The following is a 19,775-nucleotide window of genomic DNA, read 5'->3' on the forward strand; positions in this document are numbered from 1 at the left end:
GGGAGGGCCCAGCAGAAGGGGGCCCGAGGCCTCCTGGAGACAGGCTCCTGGAGCGGCAGGGGTCCAGCTCCCCAGGGGCCCAGCGCCAGGGGTGGGGGGGTCCTACTGCCTCATTTCAGTCAAAGGGCGGCAGGAAAGGGAGGCCTCAGGGGCCCCACCTAGTGTCCAGGCCAGTGGCTGGTTCCCCAAGCTGAGGGGCTCAGGGTGAGAGTCCCCATCTGAGAGATGGCCCAGGCCAGGAGAGGGCTGGGGAGGGGGTCCCAGGGGTGGCAGGGTTACAGCCGGGCCTCAAAGGACCCGGAATCTTGGAATGTTTATAACCTGCCCATGATGGCATTTAACATACAGCTTCTTTTATTCTGTTTTGAATTTTTTTCCTGCTTACAAAAGTAATTTACACTTGGTCAAAAAACAAAACAACAAATTACATGATGTTGAAAGTGGACATCTGTCGAGGACTGGGCCCCAGAGCCCTGTGGTCAGAATAGAGCCGGCGGCCCAGGTGGCTGACCAGCGAGGGTGACGCCCACGTTGTCAAGGTTCTGGGGACGTGCTGGGCGCCGCAGGGTGGGTGGCAGCCTCCTCCCCGCGCTCGGAAGGAGGCCCCCCTGCTAACCTGCCAGCTTCTTTTCCATCAGCGTCTGGAAGAGAAGGGGGCGGGTCAGGCTGCATCCTGGGAAAGTGGAGGAGCCGGGAGTGCCTGACCCTGGGGGTCCTGGAGGGCCCACCTGGTCCTGGAGCCCCTCCCGGGCCTCGCTGGCCACCCTCACCGCACCCTGGGGATGTTCCAGGGCCAGGAACCTCTGCTGACTTAGACAAGTAATTGCCACTCAGGGACACTGCTCCCAAAGGCCACCAGCCCAGGGCCACAAAAGCTGTTAAAATCCTTCCCAGAAAACTTTAGGCCAAATCTGGGCTGAGCACTAGGAAGCTTCTGCTATGCTCACAGGCTGGCCTGGGGTAGGGACAGAGGTGGGGACGTTTGTGGACGGAGGGATAGAGGGGTGGCAGGTCGAGGGGGTCAAACAGTCCAAGAGTGCCTGCCAAGGAAGCCCATGGGGCTGAGACGGGGCCTTGGCAGCATTTTGTCTGAGCTGGGTGGCTTTGTTTCAATTCTCACAAAGGCGCCACGGCCCCAGAGTCTGGACAGATCTCAGCAGTGAGCAGAAGTCTCAGGTGGGCTGGAAAGGACCCTCCCCCGAGACGGTTCCGTCCCACCGAGCTCAGGGGAAGAAGAGGCCAGGGCCAGACCCCAATCCACTCCGTCCTCTGCTGTGACCAGCTGGTGGCCTCAGAGCGGGGACTCACATCTCTGAGCCCTGCCTCCCACAGGCCATGGGGACGGCACCCTCCACCCCTGCGCTGCTGGGGAGAGAACCTGGGGGCAGGTGGAGGCACTCAGAGTGGGACTGGCGTGGGAGTGCTGACAGTGGCAGCCGGGCACGCCAGAGGGGGCTCCAGGCTCTGGGAGTTGGAGTCCCTCTGAGTCCCCAACACGGCCCCCACCAGGCCAGGGACCCCAGCACAGGGATGGAGGCTGAGGGGTCCTGCAGGTGCCCTGAGAGCTCCAAGTCTATGTCCAGGGCCACCCCTATCTCAGGTGTCCCTGGGCCCAGGGGGAAGCTGCAGGCGTATGACCCCCTATGACCTCAGGCCACTCACCCCTCAATTTCCATCCCTGAGGCAGGGTCTGCTGCACTGCCCCACTCACTGACGGAAACCCAAGAGCCCCCCCCCCCCGCCTCCCGCCTTGTGACGGGCTGCCAGGCTGGGCACCCTGGCTGACCCGAGGGGCCACCTGTTCAGAGGTAGGTAGCAACTGCCATGGCTCTCATCATCCCTCTTCTCAGAGAATGGCGGATCCCACTTTCGGCTGGGAAGAAACCTAGCCCATTCCCTTCCTCCCACAGGGTACCCCCAGGGCACGCCCCAGAATGTCCCACCCAAAGGTGTGTCCAGGTTCCACGTCACTCACGCCGAGGCTGCTGGGCGTGGGAGGTCTGCTTGAGGCCTTGCATCGACTCTGACGTGGAAACAGACACAGGCCCTCTACTCGACACGTGAATACATAGACACGAGCACACACGCAGACCCACACAAACATACCCAGGATGCACAGAGAAACACGCCTTCCTGGGCAAATACACACGCAGACAGGACCACAGACACATGGAGACCGACACTGAGACACTCATGTGGACAGAGACCCCCACACAGTGTACGCAGAAATGGTCACAGCACAGGGCTCTCCCCCGAGGCTGCCCAGCTCTGGAGGTCTCACCTCTCGGGCTCCCTCCCGCCATCCGGCCCTCCCCATGGCCCAGCCCCTGTGCCCATCCTGCCCCGCTCCAGGGTCACCACAAGACCCCGCCAGCCCATCTCCCCTGCTGCCCACTGCTCCCGCAGCGCTCCGAGGCAGGACCGAGGAATCCTGACAATCTGCTGTTGGGAGAGTCTGAGGGGGCCTGTCCTCTGCAGGGAACAGCATGGTAGGGCCCAGGCCACCCGGGGAGAGCTGGGTGCAGAGAAAGGGGCAGCCCTGGCCCTCATTCCACTCTCTGCCATCCCCCCCTGCCCCCGCATCCCCCGAAGTCTGGCTCAGGGAAAGGTCTAGCACAACAGCAGGGGCAGAGCCAAGGGTGGCTGACCCCATCACCCCAAAATCAGAGAGTAGGCCCAGGAACCTGCCTGGTCACCTCCAGCCAGCCTGCACCACTCCCTGCCACCCTCCCCCCAGGCACCTGGGAGGGTCTGGGAACTGAGCTGTCAGTCCCTGGGGGCTCCATGGAGGGTGAGGCAGGGGCAGTCCTGGAGAGGCCAGGTCAAGATCATGACCTTTGTCCTCTACTGGGAGAGGAGGCCTGTATGTCAGGGGTCTTGTCCTGCTCACCCACTTGTGTCCCCAGCGCCTGGCCTACACAGGCTGCTACTCAGTACATGTGGATTCAGTGACTGAGTGACTGAGTGAGTGACGTGAGGGTGCTTTCTAGAAAGTGTGCAAAGGCAACCATAGAGCTCCTGGCCTTTAGAGATGCTCATCTCACAGCTGGGGCCAAAGCCTTGAACCTCTGACAGCAGCCACCTGGAGACGCGGTGCCACCGCCCCCAGACACTCCTGTGGTGGAGCCAGCCAGGCTGTGAGGAGGGGACAGGCGCAGAGGCAAGGTCGCCTCAGAGTCTTAGGACTGGGAGGGCCACGAAGAGGGATGCCCAGGCCTGTGCCTGCAGCCCCTGAGCCCCTGCTTCCCACATGTGGTCAAAGGAAGCAGAGGAACAAAGACGAAGGACAGGCAGAAGTGGGACTGGAGCAGGCTGCTGTGGGGGCGGCTCTGAAGGGCGCTGGCAGTCCCGGGGAGGGGTACCATGCCCGGGAGCCTCACCCGCATCCAGCTTGCAGCGTTTCTGCTCCGGCTCCTGGGGGGCTGCTTCGATGGCCCGCTGGGCCTCGGGGTGGGTCTTGAGGAGGGCCTTGGCAAGGGTGGCAGGGCCAGGCACCCCCAGGGACATGATGCAGTGCACGCCTTTGCGCTTGGCTCCGGCCACTTTGGCGCTGTCTTTGGAGGCTGTCAGCAGGACCAGTTTGGAGAACTTCCTGGGCTTCCTGGGGGCTGCCGGGACAACATCTGTGCCTGGATCAGCAGATGGCTCCTGGCCAGGCTTCACGGATGGCTCCTGGCCAGGCTTCACGCCCTCGCCCTCCTGCTCGCTGGCCTCGGGCAGGGGCATTCCAGGACCGATGGCCTGTCCCTCAGGCCACACTCAGTCCCAGGCAGATGGATTTCTCCTCCTCCCTGGCAAGGAAACCGCGAGTCCAGGGGCTCCGTCCTAAGGAGGCAAAATCCCAGTCAGTGGAGGAAGCCCTGCGCCTGAGGCTCTAGAAACGGGCTGGGAAGGAGGTTGGGCAGATGGGCTACCTGGGTGTCCCTGGGGCTGAGAGGCTGGGAGGGACCTGCTGGAGCCGGGGACCCTGGGCTGCTGCTTCTCTGCCGGGTCCTCTCCTGGCAGCCTTGGGTCCCCTCCCCTGTCCAAGCCTCACTTTCCCCATCTGTACAATGTGCACAATAGACACCTCTCCCGAGGGGCTGTCGGGTGACGGATACTGATGCTGAGTGACGGCCCACGGGCCTCTCACGTGCCGAGCACAGGCGAAGTGTTTCCGTGCACTTTCCCATCGACCTTCCAGCCCCACGTTATGAAAGTCGGCCGCTCCTACTGACCCAGCTGACAGATGGGACACTGAGGCATGCCAGGGTGACCAACTTAGCCAGGAGGTGGCAGAGCTGGGGGTGGATCCGGAGCTCGTCCCCACACAGTATCTGGTGTACCTCATCCATATTCACAGAAACTGGTGCCCCTGAGTGCCAAGTGTCAGAGACAAGCACTTAGGGGACATGAGCTCAGTTAGTTGGCCCTCCCCGCATGCCCCCTACCCTTCGCCCTGCGGTCACAGGGAGAGTGGGCTAGGCACCTGTCTGTACTTTGCAGACTGCAGCACTGAAGCCTGGCCTGGCCCCATCCCAACCTGGAGGCCCACAGGCTACCCACTGGCTAGTTCTCAAACTGACCTTGTGTCCAAGCTGGCGCTGGCACTGCCCTAGCTGGGCGGTGACCGGGATGTGGCGGTGTCAGAGAATCCCACTTGACTTCTGACCTGAGGAGAAGAGGGGCTGGGTTATGTGCAGTCAGCGCTGGGCCCTGGCTGGCCTGGAGACCGGGGCCTGGGAGTTGCGGGGCATCAGTGTGGGGTGGCCTTTCTGTCTTTGGGGGGCGATTGGGTGGTGGGTGGATGCTGAGGGTCTTCCTCAGCCTATAGTATTGGCCCAGAAACAGACTGCACTCTGGGCAGCGACCTCGGGGCCAGGACCCAGGCAGGACGAGGCCCATGGACACCCCCTTTTCCCCTTCGGCCTGTCTCCCCAACCTGGATTTGAGGTTCTCATTGTTTCCTTTGACCTTTCCCAGTACACCTGGCTCCAGAGGTCGACACCCAGCACCCCAACATTTTCCAAGACCCCATCACCCAGGAGAGGAGCCAGGAAATACAAGGCTGAGGGGGTCTGGGGTGGTGACCACTAGACTAAACAAAAGCAGAGACCTCAGATGTGAAGCCCCCATCCCGGAGTCATTTTCTAGAGGCAGGTAGGCACTCAAAGAAATGCGGCCGAGTCACCTGCCCGCAGGGATTGCTGTTGCGTTACCCGTCGGCTCCCTCAGACGATTCAACCCCTGTTCCTCCTGTGCGGGTGTCCCGGCCCTGCCCGCCCCGCCCCGCAGGGCGACCTGGGGGTGCCCCGTGCGCTGACTGGCCCCGGCGCATGTCACTCTGCCGGCAGCCCGCCCCTGCGGCTCGCGTGTTCGGGCTTGGCCTGGGGATGAACCGACTTGGCCCGGGCGGGTCTCCTGACCCTGCATCTCCCCGGCCCCCGGGTGTCTCCCGCGCCTCGGTTCCGCCACCGCAGCGCCCTCGGACTCCAAAAGTGATGCTTCCTGCCCGCCCGGCACGCAAACCCCTACGACAACGCAGTGGTCCCGCGAGGCCGCGGACCTGGCTGGCCGGGCGGGCCCGCACGCGCGTGGGACCGACAGCGGGAGCCCGTCGCCTCCCCGCGCTCCCCGCGCCCGCCCTGCGGCCTGGCCGACGCTGAGCCACACAAAATGGCCCCAGAATGACGTCATGGCTCCTCTCAAGTGTTCAGATCCCGCAGTAAAGAACAGACCTGAACTATTTATTGACCAGCTCTCCAAAGAGAAATGTCAAGGAAGTAAAAGAACACCTCATTAAACTTGAATAAGCAGCAAATCCTGAAATTTGTAAACTGGGCTGTGTGATTTTGTGAAATATAGATTTGGTCTTCAACCCTGTGTCCTGGCATACAACTCCTAAAATCCTTTGAAATTCCAAAGTGATGTTTTTGTTATTATTATTATTTTTTTTGTAAGGACGGAATCTCACTATGTTGCTCAGGCTGGTCTTGAACTTCTGGCCTCAAGTGACCCTTACGATCCTCTGCCTCTGCCTGCCAAAGCGCGGGGAATACAGATGTGAGCCACTGCACTCTGGTATCCTCTAAGGACCTCAGTTATATTAGAGCCCACCCCAGGGCCTCATTTTACCTTAATCACGCCTTTAAAGACCCTATCTCCAGACACAGTCATTCTGAGGTGCTGGGGGTTAGGACTACAGCACAGGAATTCTGAGGGGACACAAGTCAGCCCATGACAGTAAGTGGGTGATAAACCATGGCTTGGTATCTCTAAATCTTGATTTCAGGCTTCCACGTGAGTTGGAACAGTGCCCAGCCGCAGGAGGGCAGGACACCAGGGCCCAGGTGCGTGCAGGGAGTCCCTGCTTCGTGGGGGCCTCACCCCTGCTGGATCTCAGCACAAATGCCCACAGGGCCCCAAGGCTGTGCGCGTCTCCCGGAGGATCCAGAATATGCTTATGTGGACTTTTTCTTTTTTAAAAAATTTTAAATTGTTTAATTTTCTTTTTGTTTCTTTAAATTCTACAAAGTGATTCAGAGGGACTTTTTCTTTAGGATCATCACTCAAAAAATAATTTTTAAAAGCCCCAATTAAAAAATTCTTGTATTAGCTACTTTCATCACTGGGTTACCAGTGTGAAACTCAGTCCTGCACAATAAATAGCTCCTGTACATTGCTGAGGCAAAATGATGAAATGGATTATGTTGAGCTTATTTTAAATTTTGAACTATTTAATTGAAAGGAGTAATTTAGAATAAGTTAAATAGAACAATAATACCAAATATGCATAATCCCAACCATTCTATCACAAACTTTCATTTCCGCATTAGTATGTTTTTTTTTTTTTTTTTTTGAGACAGAGTCTTGCTTTGTTGCCCTGGCTAGAGTGAGTGCCGTGGCGTCAGCCTAGCTCACAGCAACCTCAAACTCCTGGACTTATGCGATCCTACTGCCTCAGCCTCCCGAGTACCTGGGACTACAGGCATGCGCCACCATGCCCGGCTAATTTTTTCTATATATATTTTAGTTGTGCAGATAATTTCTTTCTATTTTTAGTAGAGACGGGGTCTCGCTCTTGCTCAGGCTGGTCTCGAACTCCTGACCTTGAGCGATCCACCCGCCTCGGCCTCCCAGAGTGCTAGGATTACAGGCGTGAGCCACCGCTCCCGGCCTACATTAATATGTTTTACATACACTTTTCTCGTAACTATAAGCAAAGCTTTCAAATTATTTTATTTTATTTATTTATTTATTTATTTATTTTTTTGAGATAGAGTCTCACTCTGTTGCCCAGGCTAGAGTGAGTGCCGTGGCGTCAGCCTAGCTCACAGCAACCTCAAACTCCTGAGCTCAAGCGATCCTCCTGCCTCAGCCTCCCGAGTAGCTGGGACTACAGGCATGCACCACCATGCCCGGCTAATTTTTTCTATATATATATTTTTAGCTGTCCATATAATTTCTTTCTATTTTTAGTAGAGATGGGGTCTCGCTCTTGCTCAGGCTGGTCTCGAACTCCTGAGCTCAAACGATCCGCCCACCTCGGCCTCCCAGAGTGCTAGGATTACAGGCGTGAGCCACCGCGCCCGGCCTCAAATAATTTTATTTCCTGTCTTCTTTCTCCCTTTTAAGGTAGAAACCATCAGCCTAGAGACCAGATGTAAAGGCCCTTATGCTATTCAGGTGTTTGCTACAAAAAACAAACAAACAAACCCCCCCCAAAAAAACTAAAAACCCCTTATAAAAGTTCCAAAGCACTATTAACCCACACCAGTAGTTGCAGAAAACCCAATTTAAATCTTAAGCAACAGTCTTCTGGATGGCCACAAGATGGCGATGTCGTTCTTTAAATGAACCTCTTTTCAAGACAGTTAAATGCACACCATTTTTTTTTTCCAAAGCCAAGAAGACTATAAGAAAAAAAGAAGGTATAAGACCTTAAAATGTTTATATTTGGTTTATAAACAAGCATTTTTTTAGAAAGTCCAATGAACAAATTTAGCAAAGATGTTCTCTTCTCGAGGCTAAACAATTATGCAATTTTCCAAAGAAGACTAAACCAGAAGTCTGGCCCCATCCTACATCTCTCACTCAGCCCACTCGTCTCCTTCTATTTCCTCCCCATTGCAGGCACTTGCCCTGGATTTACTCACTTCATTTGACCTCTTCTTAATTTAAAAAGCAGCTGTTTGAAAATAATTATATTAAAATGTACTAAAGTCTACTAGAAAATATTTCATCAAAATGTTAGTAGTGGGAATGAGAGATTTCATTTTTTCACTAATTTTCTATTGTTTTCTCAAAAGTGCACATGAACTCAGTTTTTTCTGCATGAGCTACTTTTACAATGGAAAATATTTAACAAAAAAATAAGATACATTTATTCACAAGGTAATTTTTTATATTGGTCCATCACTCACAGAAAAAGGGTACCCATGCCTGTGCAACATGTCCTACAAGAAAAAAAGATTAATATAAACAACTAGAATAAAGAAATAAATAAAATTAAGTATATTAAAATCTCAAAGTCCTTTAAATGGCCTAAAGAAGCAAGAAAAAAGAGTAAGTATATTAAAAATCCTGGTTTCAGATTTATAGATGCAACAACAACTGAGAGAGAAAAAGAGTGACCCAGAGATCTCCTGGGTAGAATGGTGAGAGGCAGCATGAGCGAGTGAGCAAGAGCACGTGCCCTGCCCCTCTGGTCCTCTGCCCACACGCCTGGCGCAGACGTGACCTGCCCAGAGACACATCCTTACCTCCATTACTGTAACCCCAAAACCTCCCTTCCTAGTGTCACCATCATCCCCACCCTGTCCCTGGGCAGATGGAGGCCTTGGGAACTTGAGTGAGTGGCCCAGGACTGCACAGTTAGTGACAGCCAAGACTCTTGAACCCAGGCCCGGCTGATTCAGAGCCAAAGTGCCTCCCTCTGCCCCCAAGCAGCAGATGCTTAAAGTCTGAAATACCGGTTACAAAGAGAACTGCTCCACAGAGCTGAGGTCATACCTTCGAAGTAAGATTATACCCCAAAGAATAAAATAAATACCACGAGTCGACACTGACACAAATGACTAAATAAATAAAAGTTGCAGAAGGGACAGATCTTCCTTAAGAGGAGGAATTCCAAACAGTATGTGCAGACACTTCCCCCTCCAGGGAGTGAAGCTTAAGTCCCCTCCCTAAACTGTTGGCTGGGATTAGTGACTCATGAGAGTCAGGAATGGGACAAGCAGTAACTGCAGTGGAGACACCTGGCAGACACTGCCTCCACCAGGTGATCGCAGTTAACACCACCTGTGATGAGTCATGTGGGTGGCAGGTGCCCTTGACATGATAGGCCGAGGAGGACGCCTCACCTCCGGGGGATCCTTTCTCCAAACCCATCACTTTGTCTAATCATGAGATGACATCAGATACCCCTAAATTGAGGGATATTCTACAAAATACCTGGCTAGTACTCTTCAAAACTGTCAAGGTCATCAAAAACAAGGAAAGACTGAGGACTTGTCACATATCAGAGGAGACTAAGGAGAAATGGTGACTAAATGCAATGTAGGATCCCAGATTAGATCCTGGAACAGAAAAAGGACATTAGTGAAAAAACTGGTGAAACCTGAATTTAGTCTGTAGTTTAGTTAATAGCATATTAATTACCAATGGTAACGTCTTTGTTTTGACAAATGTACTGTTAGCCATGCTTGGCTAATATTTTCCATTTTTGGTAGAAATGCAGTCTCGCTTTTGCTCAGGTTGGTCTTGAACTCCTGACCTCAAGTGATCCTCCCACCCTGGCCTCCCACAGTGTTAGGATTACAGGCATGAGCCACCGTGCCCGGCCAACAACTCTTACAACTCAGTAGTGACAAAACAAACAACTCAATTAAAAACTGGGCAAAGGCTCTGAATAGGTCTTTCTCCAAAGGAGATATATAAGTGGCTGATATACGAGAAGATGTGCAGCATCGTTAGTCATTAGGGAAATGCAAATCAAAATCACAATGAGGTATCACTTCACACCACCAGGATGGACACAATAAAATAAAATATGGACAATAACAAGTGTTGAGCAGGATGAGGAGAAACTGGAACCCTCACACTGCTGGTGGGAATGTAAAATGGTGCAGCCATTTTGGAAAACAGTCTGGCAGTTCCTCAGAAGGTTAAAGTTACCCCATGACCCAGCAATTCCACTCCTAAGAATATACCCAAGAGAAATGAAAACACATGTCCACACAAAAATCTGTACATAGATGGTCATCGTAGCACTATTCGTAACAGCCCAAAAGTGGAAATAGCCCAAATAGCCATCAATGGATGAATGTCCAAATAACACGTGGCATATCCATACACAGGAATATTTTTTGGAAATAAAATATTCACGCTACATGAATGAACCTTGAAGAAATTATGCTCAGTGAAAGAAACCAGACACAAAGACCACATCTTATATGACTCCCTTTATATGAAATGACTTCGAGCCTAGAGCAGCCATGGAGTAGGAAAAGCCACAGAGACAGAAAGTAGATTTGTGGTTATCTCGGGGTGGGTTTGGGGAAGGGGAGAATCAGGGGTGATTGCTAATGGTTGTGGGGTTTCTGGGGTGATGAAAATGCTCTAAAACTGGTTATGGTGATGGTTCACAACTTTGTGACTGCACTAGAAGCCACTGAATTGTATACTTCAAGTGGGTGCATTGCATGGTACATGAATTATCTCAATAAAGCCATTAAATAATCAGAAAAAGGCAAATTAAGTCTATAACCAGTGGTACTCCAACTTCAGTATACCTAAGAAGTGCTCTTTGTTCTTGTTAAAAATGCAGAGTCCTGGGCCACTCACCTGGAGACTTCTGCCTCAGAAAATCTGGAGAGTCTACATTTTAGCCAGCACCCCATCTGATTCTGATACTTTGAGAAACACTGATGACATTGCAGTCCTCTAGTCAAGGGGACTGTAACTTCTAGTCCACAGGCGGGCTCCTCGCCAGCCACTCCATGACCGGGGACAGACATGTCCTAGGTAGCAGTAGTTTTAGGCTGGAACCGTTTCCTTTCCAGATTCATCCCTAAATGTCCAGCAAGTTATATTCTAGCAGGAAAGGAAGGTCTGAGCAGCTATTTTAAGATAGTCAATCCCTAATGTATATATTTTGAAAATTAAATTTTCTTTTCTTTTCTTTTTTTTTTTTTTTTGAGACAGAGTATCACTCTGTTGCCCGGGGTGGAGTGCCGTGGTGTCAGCCTAGCTCACAGCAATCTCAAACTCCTGGACTCAAGAGATCCTCCTGCCTCAGCCTCCCGAGTAGCTGGGACTACAGGCATGCACCGCGATGCCCAGCTCATTTTTTATATATATATTTTTAGATGTCCAGCTAATATGTTTCTATTTTTCAGTAGAGACGGGGTCTTGCTCTTGCTCAGGCTGGTCTCGAACTCCTGAGCTCAAATAATCCACTGCCTCGGCCTCCCAGAGTGCTAGGATTACAGGCGTGAGCCACCATGCCCGGCCTGAAAATTAAATTTTCACTCAATAAATGTCCATTGAGTACATAGACTTTTAAAAAGTGAAGCAGCTATGAAGTAAAAAGATCAAAAGGCTTAACAGTTGTCTTACTTTACTCACTTCATACTCTCCCCTGAACTCTGCAGTCTAGTGGTTTCATATTGCTATGGGTCCCGAGTCACCCACTTACCCTAACCAGTTGTCATGATGGTGGACACGACAAAGGAGACCTAGAAGCGTAAAGATGGCTCAGCATAAACCGGAGACCCAAGATCACACAGTGTCAGGACCTGGCAGGAGTCTCTCACACTGTCAGGTCTGTGGGAGGCAGAATAGCAGCCCCCGAAGACATTCAGGTCCTAATCTCTGGAATCTGTGAATGTGGCCCCTTATTCAGCAAAGCGGAATTAAGGTTGCAGATAAATTAAAGCCACTCACCAGGAGATTATTCTGGTGGGTCTGATGTGATCACTGGGGTCCTTAAAAGGGGAAGAGGGGCTGGGCGTGGTGGCTCACGCCTGTAATCCTAGCACTTTGGGAGGCCAAAGCTCGAGGATCACTTGAGGTCAGGAGTTTGAGATCAGCCTGAGCAAGAGAGAGACCCTGTCTATACAAAAAATTAGAAAAAACTAACTGGATGTGGTGGTGCCTGTAGTTCCAGCTACTCAGGAGGCTGAGGCAGGAGGATCCCTTGAGCCCAGAGTTTGAGGCTGCAGTGAGCTATGATGGCACTACTGCACTCCAGCCTGGAGGACAGAGTGAGACCCTGTCTCACAAGCAAACAAGAGGAAGAGGGAAGCAGAAGAGAGAGATGTAATGATGGTAGCAGGTCCAAGAGAAGAGATGTTGCTGGCTTTGAAGATGGATAATGGAGACAGTAAGCCAAGGAATGCAGATGGCTTCTAGAAGCTAGACAAGGCAAAGAAACAGATTATCTTCTAGAACATTCAGGAAGAAATGAAGCCCTGCCCACACCTTGATATTAACCTAGTGAGGCTCATGTAAGACTTTTTTTTTTTTTTTTTGAGACAAGATCTTTCTCTGTCAAACAGGCTGGAGTGGAGTGGTGCTCATAGCTCACTGTAACCTTGAAGTCCTGGGCTCAAACTATCCTCCTGCCTCAGCCTCCTGAGTAGCTAGGACTCACAGGTGTGCACCACTATGCCTGGCTAATGTTTTTTATTTTTTGGTAGAGATGGGGCCTTGCTATGTTGCCCAGGCTGGTCTCAAACTCCTCGTCTTAAGTTATCCTCTGGCTTTGACCTCCCAAAGTGCTGGGATTACAGGCATGTGCTACTGTGCCTGGCCTCTCGTGGTCAGATTTCTGACCTCTAGAGCTGTGAGATAATGTTGTTTGAAGCCACTAAATTAGTGCTTTGTTTTTTTTTTTCTGAGACAGAGTCTCACTCTGTTGCCCAGGCTAGAGTGCCGTGGTGTCAGTCTAGCTCACAGCAACCTCCAACTCCTGGGCTCAAGTGATCGTACTGCGTCAGCCTCCTGAGTAGCTGGGACTACAGGCATGTGCCACCATGCCCGGCTAATTTTTTCTATATATATTTTTAGGTGTCCATATAATTTCTTTCTATTTTTAGTAGAGATGGGGTCTCGCTCTTGCTCAGGCTGGTCTTGAACTCCTGAGCTCAAACAATCCGCCCACCTCGGCCTCCCAGAGTGCTAGGATTACAGGTGTGAGCCACTGCGCCTGGCCACAAATTAGTGTTAATTTGTTATGGCACCAACAGGAAAATCATACAAGGCCCAATCCCTTATTGATCAGGTTCTGGAAGCCAGGTGCCTCTTGGTGGATCAACAGAATTACCTCCACATACATAGGAGAGAAATATCATTAACATCCACCAACATCTGTTGTCCGCAGCCATGAAGACAAATCCCTCACCCTCTCTGGGCTGGTTTCATCTGTTCAATGGGGATAGTGACAATTCAGCAGGGGTTGTTAATAGCAGATAGGCGAAGGGTGAAGTCATTGCAATAGTTCTCAGGTGATACTGACAGCTGCTCACTGATAATCACTGTCCCACGCAGCCCATAGAGGGCTGTGATTGGACCGCTGATGTGATGATGGGACACTTAGGTGTGTGGTATATGTCCTTGCAGGGAGATTTTAAAAACGGGCAGTGCCCCCCACCCCCGAAAAAGGTTAAGAACTACCTGTTATGCGGGGCGGAGCTTCCCCCAAGTGGGAATTTCAGTACCTGCACCTCCTTCCCCTAATCACCATGGCTCAGAATCTTACTTTTACTCCTCCTCCCTTACTCAATGTAGCTGCCATCAAACGCTGACCTTGCTAGCCCAAGTGGCCCCCGCTACCCGGTTTCTCCTCTCCCATCAAAACCACCACTTCCTAAGACTCCAGAGTGTCTTCCCCACCCCAATATCTCATGCCTCCAACTTGCTGCCATCCCTGCCGGGGGCCTTCGGAACCACCAAGATGGGACGAGAGTGGACGTGAGTCCGGGGGGCGCAGCACCCACCGGCTGGGGCGGACACAGCCAGGAAAGGCGGACGAATGTGGGGCTCCCTGATTTGGGGGTGTCAGTCCAGGGGGCGGGTGGGTTGCAGGAAAGAGGAGCGAGGGGGAAGGAGGCGAATCGCGGGCGACCAACAGAGAGGCGGCCCGAACGCTGGGACGCAGAGCCGGGGGACCCCCTGTCAGCAGCCCTTGGGACCTCCGGGAGAGCTGGGCTGGGGGCGCGTCCACGCCGCGGGACCCTCCCCACCCGATGGGGCCCGTCCTCACCGACGGCAGCGGGGCCCTCCCTCTCTGGCGACAGAGCCGCAGCGGGTCCCTCAGCCTCAGCGCCGGGGCCCCCTGCTTGAGCTCGAGCGGTCACCTCAGGCCGGGGTCACGGCGCGAGCATGCGCAGTAGCCCGCGGGCGCCATTCCTCGGGCGATGCACCTTCTCCGTGTCTTCTCCTTGCGGAGCCGAGCGGGCCGCTGGCCAATCGCCGCGAGGGGGCGGGGCCATGCTCTGCGGAGGGGCGGGGATTGGGTGTTGTCCCGGGCAGAGGGTCGGCTGGACCTGAGGCCCGGTTTCAGGTCCCGGGCGGGGCCCTCACAGCGCAAGAAAGGCGGGTTTCATTGAGACTCTCGGACGTCCTCTGGGATTTGACTCCAGTTCTCTGCGGAGGAAGCTGCAGCATTTGCTTAAGGGCCTTGTTCCGCCCGTCGCTATACTGAGCAAGCGGAGGAAAGGTCTCTTTACACTCATTGAGTCACCTGGCTTGCATTCAGTTCGGCATCCTTGACGCGGCGTCCTCGCCATCAGCCCGGCCCTCGCCATTGGCCCAGGCCTCGCCCATTGGCCCGGCCCTTGCCCATTGGCCCAGCCCTCGCCTATAGGCCCAGCCCTCGGCCTGGCCGGACCCTCGCCCATTGGCCCAGCCCACTGGCCCAGCCCTCGCCCATTGGCCCAGCCCTCGCCCATTGGCCCAGCCCTCGCTAATTGGCCCAGCCCCCGCCATTGGCCCAGCCATCGCCCATTGGCCCAGCCAATTGGCCCAGCCCATGCTATTGGCCCAATCCTCACCCATTGGCTCAGCGCACTGGCTCAGCCCTTGCCATTGGCCCAGTCCTCGCCATTGGCCCAGCCCTCGCCATTGGCCCAGCCCTCGCCATTGGCCCAGCCCTCGCCATTGGCCGGCCCTCGCCATTGGCCCAGCCCTCGCCCATTGACCCAGCCATTGCCCGGCCCTCCCGCATTGGTCCAGTCCATTGGCCCAGCCCTTGCTCCAGCCCAAGCCACTGGCCCAGCCCTCGCCATTGGCCCAGCCCTTGCTCTTCGGCCCAGCCAGCCCTCGCCCATTGGCCCAGCCCATAGGCCCAGCCCTCGCCATTGGCCTGTTCCTCGCCTTTAGCCCAGCCATCTCCCATTGGCCCAGCCAATTGGTCCAGCCCTCGCCCATTGGCCCAGCCCGGCCATTGGCCCGGCCCTCGCCATTGGCCTAGCCCTCGCCCTTTGGCCCAACCCTGGCCCTTTGGCCCAGCCCTCCCCCATTGGCCCAACCCATTGGCCCAGTCCTTGCCCATTGCCCCAGCCAATTGGCCCAGTCCTCGCTTTGGCCCAGTCCTCGGCCATTGGCCCAGCCCTCTCCGTTGGTCCTTCTCTCGCCCACAGCGTAGCCCCTGCACACTTGTCATCCTGCAAGCAGCCCTATGCGGGGACCGGGATGGCTACCGGCGCGGAGAGCTGCCGGGCATTGGGCGCTGCCTTCCCGGGACTCTTGGCAGTGGCAGCCAGGGCGGCCACAGCGCTATCCGAGCTGACGCCCACATTCCCCGATGGGCCCCAGGTGGGAACCCGCTCGTTGCCCCCGCACCGAGCTCAGGTTCAGCCCAGCCCAGGTTCAGCCCGACTCCCCGAGTCTCGAGGCCGCCTCCACCGTGCGCTGCCCTCGCCCAGCGCTCCCCCACCCCCGGCCGGGCGTCCTCAGCGGGCCAGGGCGGGGATGCTGCGCACCGCCGGAGAACCCCGCGCTCCTCCCCTCTCTGAAGCTGCGCTGGAAGCGCCCCCTGGACTCCAGGGTCCAGGCCCCGGCCCCCCGCCCTTCCCGCAGCCTCCCGCACCTCGCATCTTCCTCCTCCTCGGGCCCAAATGTTAACAGGGCCTGCACCCACCTCCAGAGCGCCCCCCTCCTCCCTCTGTGCCGTCCCTGCCTCTCGGCCCTCGGCCCTCGCTCTGCACACCTCTCGGCCCCACCCTGGGTTTTGGCTTCCTGGTCTCCAACTGCCCCCACCACGCCCCCTTCTTTCTCCCGGGGCCATGTCATTTCCTGGGCATTCTCCAGTGCCATTCAAAGGCCTTCGTGAATTTATTTGGCATTACCTATTAATCATTCACACACAACTGGTTGTTTCTAACTTTGTTACATTATAAATAAGTTTGTATATAAATCTCTGATGTCAAAGATTCCTTGAAATTCTTAAAAGATTTCTTGAAGTTCCCCTTGGTCCTCTGAAGGTTCACTGAAAAATCAACTAGCAAAAGGCAGATTAATTGCAGAAAAGGCATACAAATTTACTTAACGTGTCTACACGGGGTGTGATCATAGCTCACTGCAACTTTAAAGTCCTGGGCTCAAGTGACCCTCCTGCCTCAGACTCCTGAGTAGCTGGGACTTCAGGCTTCATGCCTAGCTAATTTTTTCTATTTTTTATAGAGATGGGGTCTGGCTATTTTGCTCAGGCCGGTCTCGAACTTCCGGGCTCAAGTTAACCTCCAGCCTTGGCCTCCCAGAGGGCTGGGATTACAGGCGTGAGCCACTGTGCCCAGTCCCCTTTATACTCTTAATTATTGAGGAGCACAAAGAGATTTTAGTTATGTGAGCTATATATATATATATATATATCAATATTTACTATATAGAAATTGAAACTGAGAAATTTAAAAATGTAGTTATTAGGCTGGTGCAGTGGTTCACGCCTGTAACCGTAGTACTCCAGGAGGGGCCAAAGTGGGAGAATTGCTTGAGCTCAGGAGTTCCAGACCAGCCTGAGCAAGAGCAAGACCCCGTCTCTACAAAAAATAGAAAAATTAGTCTGGTGTGGTGGTGTGCACATGTAGGCCCAGCGACTCGGGAGGCTGAGGCAGGAGGATGGCTTGAGCTATGGTGACGCCACTGCACTCTAGCCTGGGCAACAGAGCAAGACTCTGTCTTACAAAAAAAAAAAAAGGCATTAAAAATAGCAGTAATAAATCCACTGCATTACTGTATCTTCAAAGCAGAAGAATCAGTGAGTGGCATTGTTTACACTTTTAAAAATAGAAAATATTGGCTCATTAACTAATGCAGATCTTATGGATGCTGACATTATTTATTTATTATACAATATAAAAAACAACATTCCACCTCCAATCATACACAAAAATTCTTAAAAGTAAGAAGTCGTAGTAGGAATTCGTAATGAAACTAATGGTGGCAGATGCAAGTTTTGCAAAATTGTAATGTTTGCTTGAAAGTTACAATTTTATCATTGGCAGCAAATACTGTCAGTTGTTTTCCTAGAAGCAACAGACTACATTTTTCATTTTTGAGAAAATGTCTGCCAAATACCCACATCTGAAACACCACAGCTTGTCAACCATCCTATTACACAGAAATAGCGTTCCATGGGAAAAGTAGCTAGTTAATATTGCAATGCAAAGAATTGCACACATCCTTTTCTAGAAACCGTTGTATGCAACAGAGGTGCTTTATGTGTATTTCCTATTTCCCACTTCAACTAACAAAATACCAAAGAGCTGTGAATTTATGGCCAAGATTTAATAAAATTAATAATTTTGTATTGCTTCATCAATCAAAGACTTTCTTAAGTAAAAGTGGCTTCTGCCTGTTGCTACCGTGTGGTGGTGAAAAACACAGGGCTAACTTGGTGTCATAGCCTTGATTCCTACTATGAGCTACCATTGCTTTTTCATTATTGTACAAATGTCAACATGGTGAAAAAGGCAATGAAAATAATTACCATGAAACTAATCTCAGACCTCCTGAAAGGCTCTTGGGAACCCCCAGGTGTCTCCAGACCACACTTGGAGAACTGCTGCCCATTTTTCTACTGGTGGTTAATCTTTTTCTTACTACCACAGACTGGGTAATTTGTAAACAGTAGAAATTTATTTCTTACAGTTCTGGAGGCTGGAAAGTCCACGACCAAGGCACCAGCGGGTTTAGTATCTGGTGAGGGCTGCTCTCCGCTTCCAAAGTGGCACTTTGTTGTACCATTCTCTGGAGGGGACCGAGGCTGTATCCTCACGTGGCAGTGGAAGGGTTGGAAGGAGCAAACCCACTCCCTCCAGCCCTTTTATAAGGTTACTAATGCCGTCCAGGAGGGCTCTGCCCTCATGACAGACTTAATCACCTCTTAAAGGCCCCACTTCTTAATATGATCACATGGGCGATTAAGTTTCAACAGATGAATTTTGGAGGACACATTCAGACCCTGGTACGGTGTGTATGTTTAAACAGTTGATAATGGTCTCTTCCAATTTGGGTTGCTTCCCTTTAAAACAAAACTCTTAGCCAATTCTCCCCATATTGACTTGGGTATTTGCTGTTTGTCTTTACATCATCCCAGCGGCTTGAAAATTTTACCTTTTCCATTCGATTCTCCAGTCTTTTGGAATTCATTTATTCAACAAATATGTGTTCGGCGGCTGCTATTTAGCCAGTACCGTGGACATGGGAACATCAATGACCAAAACAAAGACCCTGCCTGCAAGAAGCTTGCATCTGAGAACAGATGTAATAAGCAAGTAAGTTATAGTTTGTTTAAATGCAAGTACGACCCGAGCAAACTTTTGGGGTGATAGAAACGTTCCAGATCTTGATTGGGGTGGTGGTTACACATGGCAACACGCGTCCGATTGTGCACTCCACAATGGCAAATTTGATTCTTCAATTATATATACTTCAAGAAAGGTGATTTTGTAAAACTTTGGTGTCATAAAAAAGTGGGGAAACAGGGAAAAGGGATCGAACGGGGCCTGTCACTTACGTTGGAAGTCGGGTTGGATCTCACTCTCCACCCCGCATCGCCGGCCGCCCGCGGAGTCGGTACCGAGGAGCCCTCCCCGCCAGGCGCCCGCCCGCCCTGAGGAAGTTCGTTAGAGCCGCGCCGGGTGCTGAAAGAGTCGGGTGGGTGTGCGGCGGGCGCGGCGCCCCCTGGCGGCCTCAGCGCTGGGAACCGGAGGCGCCGGTGGCGGAGCCCGCGCGCGCCCCCTCGCGGCCGCCAGGAGCAGCGCCGCGGCGTCTCCGCCGGGAGCGGGGTGGAGACCGCGCGGCACCAGCCCAGCTCCCCGGGGACAGCAGGGAAGCACAGGGATCGCCTGCACGGGACCGAGCGGTGTTTTGTTCGTCTTTCTCCCCTTCCTAATAATCAGAAGACCTCAGTGTTGCACAGAACGCGGCTGCCGGGCGCTACCACGCTGCGGATGCGGGGTGTCCCCCTGTCTGTCCCCTTGTGTGTCCCCCTGACTTGGCAGTTTCATCGCAGTTTCACTCCTTTGGACTGTCCCAAAGGGACACGGATTTAGCCACAAGCCTTTTTTGAATTATTTGTGAAAGTGAAGCAAATATAAAGTGGCCCAAATGTCCGCCAAATGATGAATGGGTAAACGAAACGTGATCTGGCCCTGCAATGCGATACTACCCAGCGTAAGGGAGACAAAGGGCAGACACGCGCTATAGAACAGCGTAAAACCTGGACAGCACTACGCTCAGGGAAAGCGGCCGGTCGCAAAAGGCTACGTATCGCATGAGTCCTTTTATGT

General features: G+C 52.9%; 1 protein-coding gene across 4 annotated transcripts; it reads right to left on the bottom strand.

The window, feature by feature from the left end:
- Positions 1–338: 338 nt before the first annotated feature.
- Positions 339–14,407, bottom strand: FLYWCH2 (FLYWCH family member 2). Of its 4 annotated transcripts, none has more exons than XM_069486254.1 (5): positions 14,246–14,407; positions 4,566–4,651; positions 3,381–3,825; positions 1,976–2,023; positions 339–641 (listed from the first exon to the last, which is right to left on the bottom strand). In XM_069486254.1, the coding sequence occupies exons 3-5, from the start codon at positions 3,724–3,726 to the stop codon at positions 535–537; spliced, it is 501 nt and encodes a 166-aa protein (XP_069342355.1). In that variant the 5' UTR covers positions 3,727–3,825; positions 4,566–4,651; positions 14,246–14,407; the 3' UTR covers positions 339–534. The 4 variants fall into 4 exon arrangements, with proteins under 4 accessions (XP_069342355.1, XP_069342356.1, XP_069342357.1 ...); XM_069486255.1 differs by having other exon boundaries at positions 4,566–4,667; XM_069486257.1 differs by having other exon boundaries at positions 581–641; positions 1,944–2,023.
- Between the last annotated feature and the right edge of the window lie 5,368 nt (positions 14,408–19,775).

The sequence above is a fragment of the Eulemur rufifrons genome, chromosome 14 (assembly GCF_041146395.1).
Source record: "Eulemur rufifrons isolate Redbay chromosome 14, OSU_ERuf_1, whole genome shotgun sequence".
Taxonomy (NCBI): Eukaryota; Metazoa; Chordata; class Mammalia; order Primates; family Lemuridae; genus Eulemur; species Eulemur rufifrons.

What these genes read in the sequence shown, in the direction of transcription:
- FLYWCH2 (XM_069486254.1), bottom strand. Translation starts at nt 3,726, where the DNA reads ATGCCCCTGCCCGAGGCCAGCGAGCAGGAGGGCGAGGGCGTGAAGCCT. An exon ending in ACGCTGCAAGCTGGATGCGG is followed by an intron (nt 2,024 to 3,380) that starts GTGAGGCTCCCG and finishes TTTCCACGTCAG; the next exon opens with AGTCGATGCAAGGCCTCAAG. An exon ending in CCACGCCCAGCAGCCTCGGC is followed by an intron (nt 642 to 1,975) that starts GTGAGTGACGTG and finishes CTTCTCTTCCAG; the next exon opens with ACGCTGATGGAAAAGAAGCT.